Consider the following 19156-nt stretch of genomic DNA (forward strand, 5'->3'; position numbering starts at 1 on the left):
TGAGACGCTCCTGTCACTCCTGATGCCACAGCCACTGTTAACAGTGAGATGTAGTGTCGCAGATATGCATAAGCTTGGGCCGAGTGTATACTCATGGGGCATATACATACACACGAGTGTGCCCACAGCACACAATACTTGACTATAACAGGACTGTCAGCTGGATTACATATTTCCTATACTATTCTTTGACTTTTTACTACTGTACATGTGTGGGCAGCACACGTGGAGGACCGACGACCTTGTGGAGTCGGTTCTCACCTTCCACCTTGACAAGAGCTCTGGAGCTTGAACTCGGCTCCCCAGGCTTGCTCGGCAAGTGTCTTTGTCTGAGTCACCTCCCTGGCTTGTGCCGTTATCTTAGAGTGTCCTCCTGTTTGCAGAAATTGACCGTAAAACTGGACACTGTTATGCCATCTGTAGCTTCCCACGTCTCACATTTACTACATGCTTGACTGAACCAAAAGGCTGCAATGAAGCAGGGCATAGTGGCCCATGACTTTAATCCCAGCACTTGGGAGCCAGAAGTAGGCAGGTTCCTGAGTTTGAGGCCAGCTTGGTCTACATGAATTCCCAGACAGCCAAGGCTCCTAGACCCTGTCGCAAGAAGCTAAAAAGACTGACTGCATGGAGCGATTGACACAATCTGTTCTATCACTCGGGGAGAGGTGGACACACGCAGGAGTCAGATGACAACTATGGGGTCAGTTCTCTTCTTTGATCTTTGTAGGTGCAAGGGATGGAACTCGGCTTACAGAGCAGTTTTACTGGCTGAGCCAATAGCCCACACAGAGGACATCTGATATTGTCCTCAAAACAAGTCCTGAGAGTGTTTAACATACTTAACATGCCATAGCCTGGCATTACTCTCTCCCAGATCAGGGTCTGGGAAGGTGGTTTTTCGGGCAGGACAGCACAAGTAGAGGTAGGGGATGGTCAAAACCTGGCAGAGTCAGCAAATGGCAGCAGCCTGTCTAGATGTGGGTCTCCTCAGAGCACCTGCAGGGCTGCCCTCACGACAAGGGAAAGCCAGAGGTCCCAGGAACAAAAAGCATCAAACCTGAACTACTCAGTCCCACTGCACCAACCAAGTACCAAAGGAGGCAGGATACACTGCCGACTCCAGCCTCCAAAGCTAGCACATGCAGAAACAGCTGGCAGCACTGGATAGCAACAAGTTGGCCTTGACCCTGCCTGTCACTTGGGGATGGCCACCAGACAGGTCAGAACCAGGCTATGTTCCAGAATGTCATGTTGATCTTGGCTGGGAGGGAGGCAGGCTCAGCAAGGGGTCCAAGAATTTGGAAAAACTAGAGTCCTCTCTGGGCCTCTGGCAGGGCATGAGTTTAACTGTCACAATGATAACAAGTCAGTGGCCTCCCGTGACACAAATCCCTTCTCCACTCACGGCTCTGGCCTACTTGGTCTTCAAGTTACGGTCAAACATGAAACTCCAAAGCCTCACTCTAGGACCATCTCTGCCTCTCCCTGGCCATGTGGCATTGCTGTGCTTCCCCAGGCCTGTTTCTGCGGCTGAGCCTTGTGTCTAATTCATAGGAGTAAGTTTCAACCAGTTGAAGATACCTATCATGGGTGACACCAGCCAGCACTTTCTCAATGTTGAATGTCTCATCCTCACACCCGTCTAATGCATACCTAGCATTTTGGGGTTCATTTAGTTTTGTTTGGGTATGAGGTAAAGTGCTCAGGCCAAGATGTCGGACTGGGAAAACTGCTGTCTCCAGACTTTTCTAGAAGAGGCAGCACAACCCCGAGACTAGAGACCCAGACACCAGCCATGCAGCCGACTTCTCTTCCTGGGCTGCCTCCCAGCTGTGGCTAGCGATGGCATGGCACAGGCAGAGTAGCCCATATTTGTGGTTAGAAAGCCGAGTCCACCAGCTCTTCTCCTGAGGTGGACCTAGAATCGACACCCATGCTGTTTAAATAAAGCATTACCCCACAGGTGCCAACTGAAGTCACGCTGTCACTTTCAAGTTTTTAAAAAGTACCTTGCATCACTCTTTTGTTTGGTTTCTGGTTCCAAGATTGTGTATGACTAGAGGGTGATGCGTGAGCATGCATGGGATCTGCATAGTGGCCGGAGAATAACTGAGTCACTTCTCTCCGCCCCAGTATGGATTCTAGGGATCCAATCCAGGCTCACAGGCTCGCACATCACTTTACCCACTGAAGCATCTTGCTGACCACGCCCCCTTAATTTTTTGCTTTTGAGGTAATCACTCCTCCTCCAACCCTGCCCATATACACTCCCATTGCTCTTTCAAATCATAGCCTTTGTGTGTGTGTGTGTATTCCAAGATATATAAATACAACCTGCTCAGTCCATATGTTATGTATAATGTGTATGTTTGGAGAGCTCAGTCGTCACTTTACTAAACCAGCATCATCCCTAACTACATTCTGAGTATTTATCCTTATAAATACTTTGTGTTTTGAGACAGGGTCTGATCTAACCCAGACTGACCTGATGACCCTGAACTTCATGATCCCAATGCTGGGATTAGTCATGGGCCATCATGCCAGTTTTACTCAGTACCGGGTGCAAGTAAAGAAAGCTCTTTCCCAGCTGAGTGAGCTATGTTGCCCGCACCAGTGCCCCATTTTGTATCATTTTAAACATCTGTGTTGTCTAGCTTTCTGTTGAACTAGAGCACATCTGATCTACTGAAGGAAACCGAGCTTAGCACATCAGATATCAAGTGCTGAATGCAGTTATGTAAGAGTGGACTTCCTTGTGCGTTGCTTTCTAGGTAGAACTAATGGGTCAGACAGCAAGCTGCATCTCTTACGTCTGTGGGCTGAGCCTGGCCTCCTCACCCCTCCAGATCATTCTAGAACTCTGCCCATCTGAGTAAGCAGAGGCAGCCACTACTGTGTCTTAAAGTGATTCTGTTGCTTTCAAACTTTAACTGTCACTTTATGTGCATTGGTGTGAAGGTGTCAGCTCCCCTGGAACTGGAGTTACAGATAGTTGTAAGCTGTCAAGTAGGTGCTGGGAATTGAACCCAGGTCCTCTGGAGGAACAGCCAGTGCTCTTAACTGCTGAGTCATCTCTCCAGTCCCTGGTTCTGTTGTTAGAAGCTATACATTTTCATAGCTGCTTGCATCTTATAACATGCTGTGTTTTTCCTCTCCATTTCTTCTTGTCCACAGAGCATTCACAAACCCAAGGGGCAACCTCCTCATAGTTCCCAGCAACTGGTCATGGGCTTTTCTCCATGTGTTTCGGCTCTCTCTGAAAAAATTATATAGCCATAGCTTCTTCCCCTCACATTTTTACCTTTGGATATGGCAAAGACCTCTCCTGTAACCATAAACACACCCATTGGCCCTTTGGGGCTGTTGCTTTAACAATGCAATGGTTGCCCTTACTTTCAAGTTACATGAGCATGTGATTTTTCATAGGGAACTCTGTAATGATTATTGAAATAGTATATAGGTTGTGCCAATACTTCTGTATCAAAGGGGGTCAATGGACAAAAACACATAGTAAACACAAACAACAAAGCTCTCTGCAACACTCACTTTCCTATGCTCTCGATAGCGGGAAGCATTTGGTTTCCAGGAAGGTATATTCCTAGATAACAAAATCTCACGTGAACTGTGTTCAGATGAAAACAGCTCCCTTCTAGTGGTGGTGGTGCACACCTTTAATTCCAGCAAGAGAGAGGGAGAAGAGGAGGAAGGAAGGAAAAAGGAAAGGGGAAAACAGGAAGGAAGAAGAAAACAGTTCCTCATTTCTACCTGCTGGCCTGAACAGGCACCGGAGCCTCTGACAGGCTGTATCAGACCCAATGGGGAGGCAGGCAATCCAGCCACCCTCCTGACCAGAAAGCGGGGCTGCTAGCCCATTAGATTTCCTCTTCCTGCCTTTGGGTCACAGCTACCAGAGACCCAAGGGGTTTCCTGCTTCTCCACACTCCCCACTAGACACTAAGAGCAAATTATTTCCATGTGCTTTGACTTAAAGGAAGTGAGGGCTGACCAGACAGCTCAGTGGCTCAGAAGGTAAACAAATTTGCTACCAAGACAGCCGACCTGAGTTTGGTCCCTAGGACCCACGTGGTAGAACAACCAACCCCTGCAAGCTGTGTTCTGATTTCCACATGTAAGAGCACAAGCCGTACACACGAGATAAAGTATTTCAGAGTTGACGGCTATCTTTCAAGGTGTACTTCACACATGGCTTCTATTCAGGCATTCCTACAGGAACATTTAATGCAAAAGGGCCTTTTCTGTTCCAATAATGGGAGATTCCAGACCAGTCTTTAGAAGCAAAAAACAAAATGCCAAATTAAAAATATTTTTATATGTACTTAAGTCACTGTTGAACTAGTGGGGGGGCGGAGAAAGTCAAAGATGGGATTAAAATAAAAACAAAAGTCTGGAAAGTAAAAACAGCTTCTATTTTGGGAACTTCTACAGAATCCTGACAATGCTGACATTCTGGCTAGATGAGAACAGAGACCACAAATGAAGCACAGAGCCTGCCAAAGGCAGGATGTAGGCTCCCAAGGAAGGAGACTGCAGAGGCTCAGTGCAGAGTAAGGCAAGGGGGAGGACAGACCAGTGCACTGAGGTGGGCAAAGAGGACTCTTGCCTATCTTGGGGTTGATGAATGCAAGGAAAAAAAAGAAAACCTGCCCCAGTAACAAGAAGCATAAGTCTCTCTTTCCAAAGTGTGCCATCCAAATTCTTAGTGTGGGGTGGAGGGGCAGAGGAATCATTCATATTTCGGTCTTGGATGTATTCTGCTTTATCTTGCCTCCCTGCCTGGATTGATGAGCTTTTGTTCTTTTTGTTTATTGGAGACAGGGTTTCTCTGTGTAGCCCTGGCTGTCTGGCCTAGAACTCAGAGATCCTTGCTGGGATTAAAGGTGTCCACCACCATGGCCAGCTGGGTTGATGAGCTTTAATGACAGGCTCAAGGATGGGAAAGTTAGGCCAAACTTTAACACCATAGGTGTCAAGCACTGTAACCGTGTTACTGGCAGCCATCATAAAGTAGGGAAGCAGTCTGTAGTTACCGAGAGCCACCCTGTGTTCACTTAGCTCTCACAGCCCTACCAGGTAGACACCACAAGCTGACAGACTCATTGTGAAAAGATAGAGCTGGGAGCCAAACCTGGGCTTGATGTGAGAGCTGATACTGATCATGACTCCAGAGACCTGTGGAGTTCATTAGCTGCCCACTGCTGCTTCAGCTTTGTCTCTGAAACTAGGTTTAAAATCCCAGTTCATGGGATGCCTTAGGACAAGATGCTTCGCTAACACTCTCACCTGCAGAACGGTACTAGCACCACCTGCTGGTCAGGGGCTTGGCATGCAGGAGCACCGCCAAGGCACCAGCTTAGTTGGGAGCCAGAGTTAACTTCACTGCACCAAAGTGACCGCCTTGGTTGGTGCTCCAAGTTCAAGTACAATATAGACTCCCTGTCAGTTGCAGAGCACAAGGACATGGCTTTGAACATCCAGAGACTCAAATACTCATACAGTACAGTATGCATCAATCCATTTCATAGCAAACACAGTTTCTTTGGTCACCAGACCCAGTGATGCTCCTAGAACTTAAATACTAGAATGGTGTGGCCGAGGGTGGTCCATTAGGACCCATCAAGCCCCAGCTGAAAGTTGCCTGCTTTTATCTCATCAGAGCAGCTGCAACTACTAGCAAGGGACCCTCAAGACTGGACCTGTTGACTCAATGTTCTCATACGAGAGGGTGGAGAGCCACTGGAGGCGCTTGCTCCAGTGCCTCCTGGCCATCTGTAAATAATTCCGCCCTAACTGCACACGATCTCACTGTCCTAAGTACTATGCAAACTGGCACAGTATAAAGAAGGGGGGCTGTTTGTTTGCATCTCTGGTATATGCCAGGGCTCCCCGACCTGTGCATTTCACACTATTTCTGGCTTGTACATATTAGGTGCTGAGGATCAAATTAAGCATCTCATGTTTGCTTAGCAAGCACTTTACCAACTGAGCTATCTCCCCAGCTGCTTAACAGTTAACTGGACCCATGTCTAGGGAGCAGCAGGCTGCACAGTAACTACAACAGATGTCTGTCTACTGTGAGCTTCCATTCTGGCTGATAAGGTAAGTCCGAATTTCCTGGACCACAGAGGCTTTGTTCTGTGCTCACAGAAGTACCACCTTGATTTGCCCACAACCTCTAGGTGACACCTCACTTCTCTGCTCTTAATTCCTAACAGTTTCTCATCTGTGCGCAGCAGCTAATTCCCTTCCTCATCTCGTCTCTGCACACACCTAAGCGCACAGCAGGATCCCAACACCAGCATTCCATTGGGATGGCCCTAAGGCCCTTCTGGGCACACCTAATGGTAACTTACCCCAACCATAGTTAACTCCTCCCACTCCACACCTCCTTTATCTCAACCTCAGAACCTACCTTCTTCCCTTCTTCCTACAACTGTCCTCTTCCCCTTCAGCCCTCCTGCTCCCCCCCACTCCAGGTACCTTCCAATTGTAGAGCAGTCACAGGACCCTACATTAATCTCCCTGTGTTATCATCTAACCATTTTTTTTTAAAACAGGGTATCTCTGTCTAACAGCCCTAGATGTCCTAGAACTCGCTCTGTAGACCAAGCTAGTCTGGCCTCGAACTCAGAGATCTGCCTGAACTCAGTGCCCCTGCCTCCTGAGTGCTGCAATTAAAGGCATACGTCACCACCACCTGGCATCATCAGCTAACTTTTTATTTACTGTGCATTAGTTGTTTCCCCTGGGAGCAGCTGTAAGTCAAGAAAGTCTCTTTGGCCAAGCCAGCTGGCAACCAGTTTGTGTCACCTACAACTGAAGCATTCCTAGCACTCCTCTCCCAGCACCCATGCGCAGGCTAAGGCTATCTAATTCCCCACCACCTTTCAGGCTGTGAGAAGTCGGGCCAGGGGCAAGCACAGCACGAGTGACAGAGGCACTGGAAACAAGGTCAAGGACTGCCTGAGCATAGGAGACCTGACAACTGGCTTCTAGGCTTTTACTTAACTTCTGGTGCAGGGGAGGCATCCTGATAGCCAGTGTCCCACACTGTACTCCCTCCCCATGACCTTCCCAGCTCAGGGTTTCTCTGGTAGACAGACTCAAGAAGATGACAATATATTTACTGTGTGAGTTTTTTTTTAATGAAACTAGATCACTGCTTACAAAAACCAGCACAAGCCCTCCTGCCCCTCCCTTCACAGTTCCCTTGGCTCACCTCCCTGTCTCAGAAGAGCTGAAACAGAGCAGGCATGGAACAGCTGCCACTACTGGGAAGAGGTGCTGGACTCCGACTCTGAGCACTTACAGGGTGACAGTTCCTCCATGTTCGTTTTCTGGGGCCTGAAGGCTGCATGGATAGCGGTGCTCCATGTGCCCTGGCTCAGACCATCATCCAGACCAGAATGAAATGATGTGAATGTCCCCCCCCACCAGACCTCCCTCCTCCTAAAGTCCCCCCACCCCCCTAAATCTAACCCACTACTGAGATGAGGCCCAGAATTGTGAGAAGGCATAGGGCCTACAGACTGTAGAATTTGAGGCTCCTGTCCATGCCCGTTGAAGCGATGAACTTGGCGTGGTGCCCAAAGGCCACTCCAGTGGTCAGGCCACTATGCTCTGAGGAGAGAGAAAAGGGAATTATGAGAAGGCTGTTTCTTCTTCAGGGCTTAACAATGACTCTGAATGCCATGATCCCGGCAGAAACCCAGACGTAAGGGTCAGAATGCACTGTAAGACACCCTCCTGAGGCAGGATTCTGTTCACCACTTATTTTTAGCCAGCACTCAGCACCTGGCAGGAAGCAGCACTCAATCTTTTGTTGGACTGGGTGGATGAATAGAGGAATACCAATCCCCTTTCACCTGAGCTTTCTGGGCAAGCACACTACAGCTGGAAACCCCAGTGCTCACTTGGTTTTATGTCTGGACTTAGCTCTTGTCCATTAGTCGGTTCTAGCTCAAAGATGTCAAAGTCCAGGGCACACAGCACAGGGCTGTATTCAGTATAGACAAAGCTGAGCTATCCTCACAGGACTCAGATAGCTGGAGAACTAGGGCAAGTTCCTTTTAGACTTAGAAAAATACCCGTGCTCCCCAACTCTCCAGAATAAAACCCTCTGTGCTCCTAGTTGAACTAAACTCAAGGTCATTGTCTAGCTACCAAGAGTTGGCATTACAGGTATGAGTTATTACACCCAGCAAAATCCCCTAAAGTTGAAGCTATAGCTACAAGGCCACAGGCGACTTCAAAGTGAGAAAGCCTTTTGGGCAGCACTGTGTCAGTCTGACTTTTCTTTATTCTTCTAGTTGCCCTAAGTATTTGTGTTGGGACTTGAACACTTGCTACTGTGGGAAAGGCCCTGGACTCCATCTCCATACAAAGGAAAACAAACTACTAAATCAGCTTCCACCAGCCCTTCCTAACTTGACTACAAACTTCATCACTCACCCATGATAGACCCCAATAAAGTTCACAAAAAAATAAACATGCTGGGTATAGTGGTGCATGCCTTTAACCTCAGCACTCAGTAGACAGAGCAGGCGGATCTCTGTGAGTTCATCGCCAACCTGGTCTACAAAGTGAGTTCCAGAACAGCAAGGCTTGTTACACAGAGGAACCCTGTCTCCATATAAACAAAACAAACAAACAAACAAACAAATAATAAAAACTTCATTACTGCCCTGACTGGTTCTTACTCATTGTTCAAATCAAGACCCAATACCAAACATCCCATAAGACTTCTAACCTACAGGTCACAGGTACTTTCATGTGAATCCCGGTATTTCCCAGAGTGTCTGAACTTTTCATTCCAATTTTCCCCTTAACACAAATTTGGGAGAGTACAGCTGATAACACTAATCATAGTCAAAGAGACTCACAAATACTCTTCCTAGGCTACAATGCTCTACTGCCCCCAAATATAAATAGCCTGGGGGTTGGACCCAGTAGAAAACTTGGCTGGTTCTGCTCCCAGGACAGCAATGAGGAAGGAAAGAATAGTTTGGGCCAAGCCAAGCTTCACCCTCAGTGAAGCTTCTCCACTTTTCTCTAGAGATGTACAAGGCCCTGATAAGCCACAGCGAACCTCTACCTGTAAAGTGAAGAATCTCTGTCCACTGTTTGCAGATGTAGATCTGGACATCTGTACCCCCAAGAGCCAGGTAGGTACCACTCTGGTCAAAGATCAGTGACTTCACCTGCCAAACCCCAAAGAAAGGCAATTACACAAATGACCAAAAGCCACAGAACTGGGAACAAACAGGAGCAGCTTCCATGAACTCACACTATCGGTGAGCGAGAAGAGACAACTAAACTAGGGAGGCACCTCAAAGCTGTTGTCCAGCTGCAGTGTCTTGAAGTTCTTCAGCTTGCGTAAGTCCCAGAGCTTGACTGAAGAGTCATCAGCTGCTGTGGCCAGGTAGTACCCATTCTCAGAGAAGGCGATGCTGGTAATGGGGCCAGAATGGCCAGGAAAGTTGGCCACATTGGTACGCTCCTACAGGTGGGAGTTGGGCAATACAATTATCACTCACTGGTCAAGACAGGAAGCAAACTTCTGAGATGTCCTGTGCACCCAGTTACTTGGTGACATTCAGCAGCCACACAAACAGTCAGGCTCTCCTAAGCCCTGAGATATCCCAGGGCTACTGCCACAACTCATCAGTTCCTTCTCCCTCTGAGTCACAGAAGAGGCCTCACTGTCCTACCTTCAAGTCCCAGATCTTGATCTGGGAGTCCATGGTTCCTGTTCCAAAGATGAGTCCATCAGGGTGGAACTGTGCACAGGTAAGAGCTGAGGAAAGGAGAGAGGGATCTGTAGTCAACAGCCACTATGGTCACTATACTGCTGCCAGTGGTAGGCACTGTCTTTAGAACAGATAAACAAATGACTAGGTAAAACTTAACGACACACTGCAAACTAAAGAGCTCAGTGCCTCTTAGGCCACTTACAGCAGCCGGATGTCTCATCAGTCACCTTGGTGAGCACACGCCCTGTCTGGATATCAGAGAAGGCCCAGTACTGGAGAGGAGACAAAGAAGACAATGAGAAAGTGGGTCTGCTGGCCTTCAAGAGAGACCCTGGTTCAGCTCCTGCTGGCAAAGTTAGCTCCCACAACAGAGAAGAAACATTTTTAGAACTCTGGGAATCTGGCTGCCCCACAGCAAGATGCCTCCCTCCCTCCTAAGCAGCCTCCTTAGGGCCCTGGCTGGGACTGCACCTGATCATCAGAGGAGCTCAGGAGATAATCTCCAGTAGCATGAAGGCTGAGGCCTGTCACTGCGCTCTCATGGGCCCGAACAACCTGTACACAAGAGGTGTTTGGGACCGACCAAATCCTGATAGTGGCATCTGGGGATGCAGAAAACACCAGTTCCTGAAAGGAAAGCAACCAAGAATCAGAGCCCAGGAAGTGAAATGTACTATAACACTCTTTTGTATTGTAGAAAGGACAGTCACAAACTATAAGCAACTGCTTCTCCTTCTATTCCCTGCCTGTAACTACCTATCCGAACAACAGTGCCTAAGAAAGCCAAGAGAGAATGCTGCTGAAATGGTCAGAGACCTCAAGGGCAAGCTGACTGTCCAAAAGACACGGGGCAGATAGAAAGCTTATTTAGTTTCCATAACAAATTATTTTGACTAATTAGGAGAGTAAGAGACAGAAGATAAAAGCAACTATCATCATTCATTAACACATATTCATAAAAATCAAAACACCAAATAAACAGAAAATAGTGCTTTCATTTTGAATTTGTTTTTCAGTTTGCTATAATTGTGGTGGTTGAATACAAATGGCCCCTACAGGCTCATATTTGAATACTTAGTCATCAGGAAGTGGCACTATTTGAAAGGATTAGAAGTGTGGCCTTGTTGGAGGAAATACCTCACTGGAGGTGGACTGATTCTGAGGTTTCAAAAGCCATGCCAAACCCAGAGTGTGTGTGTCTGTCTCTTTCCTTGCAGATCAGGATGTGCCCTCAGCCACTGTCCCACTGCCATGCTTGCCACCATGCTCCCTGCCATGCTAAAAATGGACTAGCATGTGAAACTGTAAGCAATCCCCCAACGCTTCCTTTTATTAAGATCTGCTGTGAAGCCAGGCAGTGGTGGCACACACGCCTTTAATCCCAGCATTAGGGAGGCAAAGACAGGTGGATCGCTGTGAGTTTGAGGCCAGTTTGGTCTACAGAGCAAGTTCTAGGACAGCCAGGACTACACAGAGAAACCCTATCCTTTTGTTTTGTTTTGTTTTTTGAGACAGAGTTTCTCTGTAGCTTTGGAGCCTGTCCTGGAACTAGCTCTTGTAGACCAGGACAGCCTTGAATTCACAAAGATCGGCCTGCCTCTGCCTCCTGAGTGCTGGGATTAAAGGCGTGCACCATCTGGCTTGAGAAACCCTGTCTTTAAAAAGCAAAACAAACAAACAACAAAAAAAGAGTTGCTGTGATCTTGGTATGATTTCTTCACATTAAGACATATTCCTCTATTTCTCAGTTCCTTATGTCTAAGAGAAAGACTTAACTGGGAGGCAGTGCCCCAGCACCCCATGCAGCTGCACACCACATCACTGCACTTTTGTCTCAAGTCTTACGAGACCACTAACCTCCTCTAATGAGCTACCTTTATCCTCTAAGCCAGTGGTTCTCTCCTATTTGAACTCACACTACTTTCAATAGTCAACATTAAATTTTGAGCCCAACCCTACGGGGTCATGTGAGGCAGTCAGGACTACATGGAGTTTTACTGTCTGTAGTTATCTATAAACCCTTTAGGATGGTTGTTTCCTTTTCCTAATGCAAAATTGATGTGAATATGGTTTGTTGGTTGCATTTTCTTTCTCCTTTGGTTTGAGGGCCACTGTTTTGGTGTTCTACACAGAGACTCATCAGTGCCCACTTCATCAAGACAGTGGGGGCTGGGCAATTATCTCTGAGACTCAAACCCTGAAACTGCACTTAGGAAAGGACGTGAGTGGCTGTGAGAGAACCTTACCTGAGAAGGATGAAACACCACGCTGGTGACCTTCTTGGTATGGCCTTTGAGAGTGGCCAGAATTTGCTCAGTACTCTTATCAAAGACAACAACGTTTTTATCTGCTCCACCTGGAGATGTTCCAAAAAAGACAAAAAAATGAATCACAGGATCCCTGTGCTAAAGAAGGTCTTTCTGTCCTTAAATCCATGCAGAGGACCAGAGACTTGCGCCTCCCTTGCTTCTGCCACCCCTCACCTTGGCCTGTCGGGCCAGGCCCAGACTCACCAGTGAGAATCTTGTTGGTGTCTGAAGGACAGAGGTCCAGAGCAAGGATCCCAGGAATGCTAGCGCTGTGTAGCCCCTTTGCAGAAGAATCACACAAAACCCAATCACAGCCAAATTGAGGCAGGCCAGAGAACCACACAGCTCCTGCACTCCTCTTCCCCACACCCTCATATTCCTCCCCAGCCAAGGAACAAGAGTGGATTTTATCCCTTATCTATCTAGCTTGGCTGGCTGCCTGGACGCAGCAACTCCCTCACTGCATGGCAAGACACCATGCCAGAGGTCTGAGCAGTGTTTCCCCTTGCTCCTCATACTGGCCCACCTTGTCCTAGAAACAGTAAGGGCCACTCCCAGCTACTTACCACATGAGACGCCACCTGCCGGTACTTGCTGAGCTCTTCAGGCTTCACTAACTCCTCAGGCACAGTCTTTCCTCTCTGAGAAAAGAGAAAGCCCCCAAAGAGCAGTCATGAAATCAGGCTTCAACTATAACTATCTCCTCCTCCCAGAAGTCAAGTGCTCATACCAGGCATCAACTCACCTTCTTACGCTCCGTGGTTAACACAGTAGCCTTGTCTTGAAGCTGTGGAGAGCACAATTTTCTGAGACAAATGATTTTGCAAGAACAAAACACACTGGGTGCTGGTATATCTGGTGTCACAATCATCACCAAAAACATGCTATCTGCCAAGCTATGTGCTAAAAGCTGACACATTTCCACTCCAATCTTACAAGGTGGGGTATCCATGACCTTATGGATAGCTGACCTTATGGTGTAGCTGAGGAAACTGATCATCGAAAGAACCCCTGTAGCCAGGTGGTGGTGGTGCACACCTTTAATCCCAGCACTGGGGAGGCAGAGATAGGTGGATCTCTGTAAGTTTGAGGCCAGCCTGGTCTAGAGTGAATTTCGGGACAGGTTCCAAAGCTACAGAGTAAGAGCCCCCTTGCCAAGGTCACTAAAATGGCAGAGCTAGGCTGTTGTGCTCTGGGACCGAATATGAGAGCTCAGATGAGCTGCTCAGACACTGTTGGACCCTACAGATGCAGACTGTACATTCAAGAAAACCCTGGGTTGCAGTCTGGAAGTCTCAGCTCTGACTTCCAGCTTCAGATAACTTATATATTGTAGGCAAAACCCTCGAAAACTGTAACAAAGTGGCAGAACATCAGCAAAGAACACACACACACACAAAACGGCAAGAGCTAAGAGCCGCCCTTATCAGTAATTACATCTCTCCTACAACAAGCCAGTGAAGTAGACACCGCACTCTATTTAGAAGCAAGGGAAATGAGACAGACAAGGTAGGCTACAGTAAGCCTAGTCAGAGAGCTCAGTAGTAGTGCAGGCTCTTCCCAATGCTCAGTGTGAGATTCCTACTCTGACCCCCATGGCACTAAGGGAGGGCATGTGGCAGTTCCAACAGAACAGCATATGACTCACCTTCTGGATAATCTCAGGGGTCATTCCCACCAGCTCACCCAAATCCATGGGTTCTCCTGCACCCTGTAGAAAAGAAAGAGAGAGTGGGAGGAACTCACAATACCAAAGGTACCCGTGGAAGGACAGTTACTGGGCTTGGAAGGGAACACTTACCACAACACTGGGCTGTGAGCTTGGCACTGCCTGAGGCACAATAAGACCAGCCTGTGGTTTCAGAGTAGCCAGAGCTGAGAGAAAAGATTATGTTAGAAATGGAACATAACAAAGCAAGGCCAGCAAAGGTGGGGGACAGCGGGAAGAGACACCTTCTCGAGCAGCAGTGACTTCCTTGGTGAGACGGGCAATGACTCTGCAGGCAGCATCGTGTTGGTACAGAGCATGGGACAGCTCCTGGCGGGTTGTCTGCAGCTGCTGGCGAAGCGTGAAGCTGTGCAACATGACTGCATCCTGGGAGAGGGCAGACGACTGTGAGGACTGGGGGGGAGCTGGACAACTTGGCCAGAGAAGAGGACACCACCTCCTATTCTACATGGAAACCAACTTGAGCAGCTCAGAGACCCAAGCTATCATCCGAATGACAATCCCCTGTAAGGCACTGAAGCTCCTACAACACACCACACCCTGGACACACAGACAGAAGTGAGAGCTAGCTCCTTCCCACCCCCACCTTTGCTAGTCACCAGCAAATCACAGGTGTTAATGCCACCACTTCTCTGAAAGAATAACACTGCTGTGGTTATTTACTGGCTACCCTCGGCAAGTGCAGTGTTCAGTAATGAAGAAGAGTCCCTATGTTACAACACAAATATGTCAGTTTTATTCTACTTCTTATAGCATCCAGACAGACAGGACTAATCAGTGTCCTAAAGTCAGGAAGGTCAGAGACTAAACAGTGTGTCCCATGTCACAAAGGCCGACAGTGGAGAAAACTCTGGAATCCAGGTGTGCAAGAGTTCCAACAACCAGACTCCTCTTGTGCTGCCACCCTGCCCTGCACAAACGAAGTATGGCTGGCAAGAACTGAGCAGATGCTCAGCAGCACAGCATTTACATTAGACCTGTGTTCAACCCCCATGAAGAGCCAGGCCTGGTAGTGGGCTCTTGTAACCCTAGGCACTAGGAGGCTAAGGAAGAAGAATCATGAGTTCCAGACCGGTCAAGGCCACAAAGCAAGGTCCTAGCTCAAGAAAATAAGAGGGCCTGGAGAGAAGGTTCAGGAGTTAAGAGCACTTGCTGTTCTTCCAGAGGTTCAATTCCCAGAACCCACATAGTGGCTTACAACTGTCTGTAACTGCAATTCCAAGGGATCACACACCCTCTCCCTTCCTTCCAAGCACCAGGCACACGAGTGATACACAGACATACACATAAGCAAAAGACCCAAACATAAAATAGAATAAACAATTAAAAAAAGCAAAGAGGGTGGGAGGTCCCATCTTTTCAACCCCCAGGTTCAGAGGTGCATTCCCTTCACAGAACTCACCCACTCATCCTGCAAGGCTTTCAGAATGGCTGGGATGCTGGTGGCAGAGGGAGGCTTGGGCCGGATTGGGTGAGCAACTGCCAAGAAAGGCAGCAAAGCAGGTGTGAAGAACCAGAACCCAAGGACCCTCCTCCTTCCCTCTTCTCTTTATTCATCCACAGTCACCATCTTCTCCATCAGACTGGCCCCACCTCCCACTCTCGAAGGCTGAGCTGAGCTGGCCCTGGACTCAGGCTATCGGGTAGGCACCTTTGATGTCGATGAGCTGCTCCTCTGAGAGAGGCTGGTTGTTGATAGGATCTGTGCCATTCTCTGCAATGTACTTCTCAATGAGTCGCCGCTCATACACATGATTAGAGACAGGGGACACGCATGGATGCTCTGGCACTTCGTTGGAGACTATAGAGAAAGGCAGTAGTGAGCACAGGGTAAAAGAAGACCTGGGCTACAGGGGACTCTTTGTTGTGTCAGCCCCTAAGAAGACCCTGTCCTCATACTCAGCTATCAGGAAGCAACGTCTATGACAACAAGCTAGCTGGCTCTTGGTTCTACAATGCTTGCCAACCACTTAACTAGATTCTCTAGTCTGCCAATAATAAAATGAAATAAATAATAACTGCCCAGATCCCATGTGCCAATCCTGTAAAGAGTGGGCAGTAAGCTCTGCCCACCTCATGTTTGAACAAAGATGGCCAGGAACATGACAAACAACTACACACAGCACAACTCAAAGCCCTGTCATTCCTCTGGAGCCCTACATGGAAAAACAGGCAGAAAAATTAAAAAGCAACCTAACAATCACTGATAAATTTTTTAAAAAATTAAAAAAAAACTTTCCATAGTGTCTGCCACTATGTGCCAAGCAAGATTCTATTCTAGGCACTTGACAGAATAGCCTGTGTACCCTTGAAGATGGGCGACACAGCTGTCACTGACCTCCAGGACAATGCAATTACTAAAGTACTGGACCTGGGCATGCTGAACTACCCAAAATGAAGGCCTCAAAAGCAAGCTCAGAACCAAGGTCTCTGTGACCTTCTCTGGCCCTCCTGTTTCTCTAACTTCCCCTAAACAGGGACAACTGGTTTACCGTAGCAGACAAGTGAAAGCCACCTCCACGCTCAGACTCTCCTGAGGTCTGCTCTAAAATATTTACAGTCCGAGAGACTTAGCACATAACAAAACAGCTCCTATTCACCACATAATTTTGCTCACCCTCCCAGAACTTGTGAGTCACATCTCAAGGCTTCAAGCTCCCATTCTTTTCTGTAGCACAGGTTCTGTATAAGCTTCCCTCGGAGTCACCTATTTTTGCAGGCCTCCCAAGCATATGTAATCAAGTATGGAAGGAAATATGGCTTTCCTGTGCTATCCTGTTGGTTTATCTCGCATACTGGACACTTGAGGGAGTTTTTCCTCCCCTGCAAAAGGAAGGATGGCCCAGGGCATGTAAGAGTGCTCTCTCAAGATTAAAAGGAAACAAATAGTTGGAAAATACTTTGCAAACTGCAATTTCTTCAGTGTGAGATTCCCTTTTCTGTTTGTCATTTCCCTCCTTCCTTTCCCTCTTTGAATTAATGGCAACGTTCTGAGAAAAGAATAGAGAGGGAGGGGAAGCTAGTAATGTGGCAAACAAGAAGGTAAACACCCGCAATGCCGTAATAAAATACCCAAAGACAAGACAGTGTACAGCATGGATCCCGGCTCAAAGAACCGAGCTCCATCGCCCAACTGTGCCACACATCCCTGGGTAACCCCCATTCTTCCTAAGACTTATGACGCCCTCTCTAAACCACAGGTCTTTATTTCCCTTCAGATAATTCTTGTAAGCATAAAATGAGATCATCGTTTGGAGATGCGTCGTAAATCAATACAGGTTTTCTAAACGTTCGCTGTTTTCATTAGTCATACTGCGCGAGGCTAGATGCCAGACACCTGGCTTCCAGCCCTGTCTCGAAGTCACTGCGTGTTCTGCAAAATCGCAGAAACTTCGATTCCTAAGCGACGTTCTTGAGCAATACCCACTGCAACGCTTTCAATGCTGCAGATAGGGAAACTGAGGTCCAGACCGCCATAGCCCAGATCACAGTGGAAGGTGGATCCTGGGCAAATCCTCGGGTTTCTGACACCAAGAGCTGTTTTTCCCTGCACCACTCCCCCCTCGCCCTCCCCTCTGCTCTGTTCAGGTCTGTCTCGGCTCAGTAAAACAACGACAGTCATTTTTCCCAGATACATGAATTGCGCAGCACTGCGCAAATGCACCCCGCACGTAGGACCGCGGGCTCCGGGTCCCGGGCCGCAGCCACGCTCCCGCCTCCCGCCTCCCGCCGCAGCCAGCACTCACTCGAGCAGATCAGGGACATGGCGCCGTCGCAGCGCTGCCAGTCGCCTCACAGCGGGCTCCCGGACTAGCTCTGCAGCCTCCGCGGGCCACTTCCGGTCCCCCGCGGCTTCCGGGGCGCTCGGACGCGGGTAGACAGCTGCCCGGCGTGGCGATGCTCGCACAACTGCTTCACGTGGGGAGGTGGCCGGTGGCGCGCCTCAGCCTTCAGCAGCTAACGGAAACTGCCCTTTCCCAGCATGCAATCGAGCAGGAAAAGGCCCGCCTCGGAACACTCGGTTGTTTCCGCATTGGCTCGGCTCCTTCCGGCGAGCTCTCCAAGAGGCTTGAGGCGGGAAGGCCAGCCGAAACTACATTTCCCATGAGGCTGCGGGAACCTTAAACCCAGGAATTTGTTCAAGGCGGTTTTTGACGTGCTGCTGTCACCCAGGGCACAGTAGTCTTTGAAACGTTCGTGTGCGGGACAGTTTCCTCAGGAGCTTGTAAGAATGCGGATTTCTAGGGTCTGCCTCAGAGAGCCTGTAGGCATGATTCCGAGGCCTGTGTTCCTTGGCTGCGTTTTGAGAAACAATGCCAGGTGACCCTGCAAATAAATTTAGCACAAATGAGTAAAGAAGCTAACACTGCCCAGGTTCTGTCTCTACTCTTGCTCTGTGAATGTGGACAAGTCATTGGCTGCGTTGCCTGCTACGTTTTAAATACAATCTGTTTTCTACACTGGAAGGAATTTAATTCCTAACGACACACGTGGCTATTAAAAAGAACAGAAAGTTGCTGGGCGTGTGGGTACACGCCTTTTATCGCAGCACGCAGCCTCAGAGGAAAGTGGATCTCTGTGAGTTCAAAGCCAGCCTTGTCTACTTAGTGAGTTCCAGTTCAGGGCAGTCAGGGCTATGTAGATAGATAGATAGAGAGAGACGCGTCTCTGAATGGATTAATGGATGGATGGATGGATGGATGGATGGATGGATGGATGGATGGATGGATGGGTGGGTGGGTGGGTGGGTGAATGGATAGATAGATAGACAGACAGACAGATAAAAAGAATGGGAAGTTAACATGACTATGGTGTTTATTGGTGGAATCTTTGGAATTAGAATAGGTCGCTAGTGTGCAGGCCTGTGCAAGGATCCTGGCGGCGGCTTTATAGGGAGCGTTAGAGTGAACAGACACAAATCTACACCTAGACTTCCACAGTAACGTGACACTAGCAAGGAAGAGAGCCCAGCCAAAGCCTGTTTCATTCTCTTTGAACTTTGTGCCTCTAGAACTTTGAGCCAAGAAAAACCCTCTTTTCTTTATAAAGTAGTCTGCCTCAGATATTTTGTTATAGTAATGCTTCCCTGCCTCCTACTAAGTTCCTTTGTTTTCTCTGACAAAGACCTGCTACTGAACCTATTACCTGAGTTTAATCTCCAAGACTCACCTGATAGAAGGAAAGAACTGGCTCCTGCATATTATCCTCCAACCTCCAGACACACACACGCACACACACACACACACACACACACACAAATGAATGGCACACTGAGACCTTGTCTCAAAAAAAGGTAAATAAATTAAATTAAAACTAAAATAGAGTCCCTCATATTGAAGTTCCAC

The 19156-nt window shown here is 48.1% G+C and overlaps 1 protein-coding gene across 2 annotated transcripts; it reads right to left on the reverse strand.

The window, feature by feature from the left end:
- Window positions 1-7143: 7143 nt before the first annotated feature.
- On the reverse strand, window positions 7144-17768 carry Prpf19 (pre-mRNA processing factor 19). Of its 2 annotated transcripts, XM_085693627.2 has the most exons (17): window positions 17558-17767; window positions 16712-16801; window positions 15463-15612; window positions 15214-15290; window positions 14036-14177; window positions 13884-13957; window positions 13731-13793; window positions 12828-12869; window positions 12649-12723; window positions 12287-12362; window positions 12020-12129; window positions 10245-10400; window positions 9976-10045; window positions 9732-9817; window positions 9350-9520; window positions 9116-9221; window positions 7144-7641 (listed from the first exon to the last, which is right to left on the reverse strand). In XM_085693627.2, exons 5-17 carry the CDS (start codon window positions 14166-14168, stop codon window positions 7544-7546), a joined length of 1260 nt encoding a protein of 419 aa, XP_085549753.1. In that variant the 5' UTR covers window positions 14169-14177; window positions 15214-15290; window positions 15463-15612; window positions 16712-16801; window positions 17558-17767; the 3' UTR covers window positions 7144-7543. The 2 variants fall into 2 exon arrangements, with proteins under 2 accessions (XP_085549753.1, XP_048314095.1); XM_048458138.3 differs by lacking the exon at window positions 16712-16801 and having other exon boundaries at window positions 17558-17768.
- Window positions 17769-19156: the final 1388 nt, after the last annotated feature.

The sequence above is a fragment of the Myodes glareolus genome, chromosome 7 (assembly GCF_982192425.1).
Source record: "Myodes glareolus chromosome 7, mMyoGla1.1, whole genome shotgun sequence".
Classification (NCBI taxonomy): domain Eukaryota; kingdom Metazoa; phylum Chordata; class Mammalia; order Rodentia; family Cricetidae; genus Myodes; species Myodes glareolus.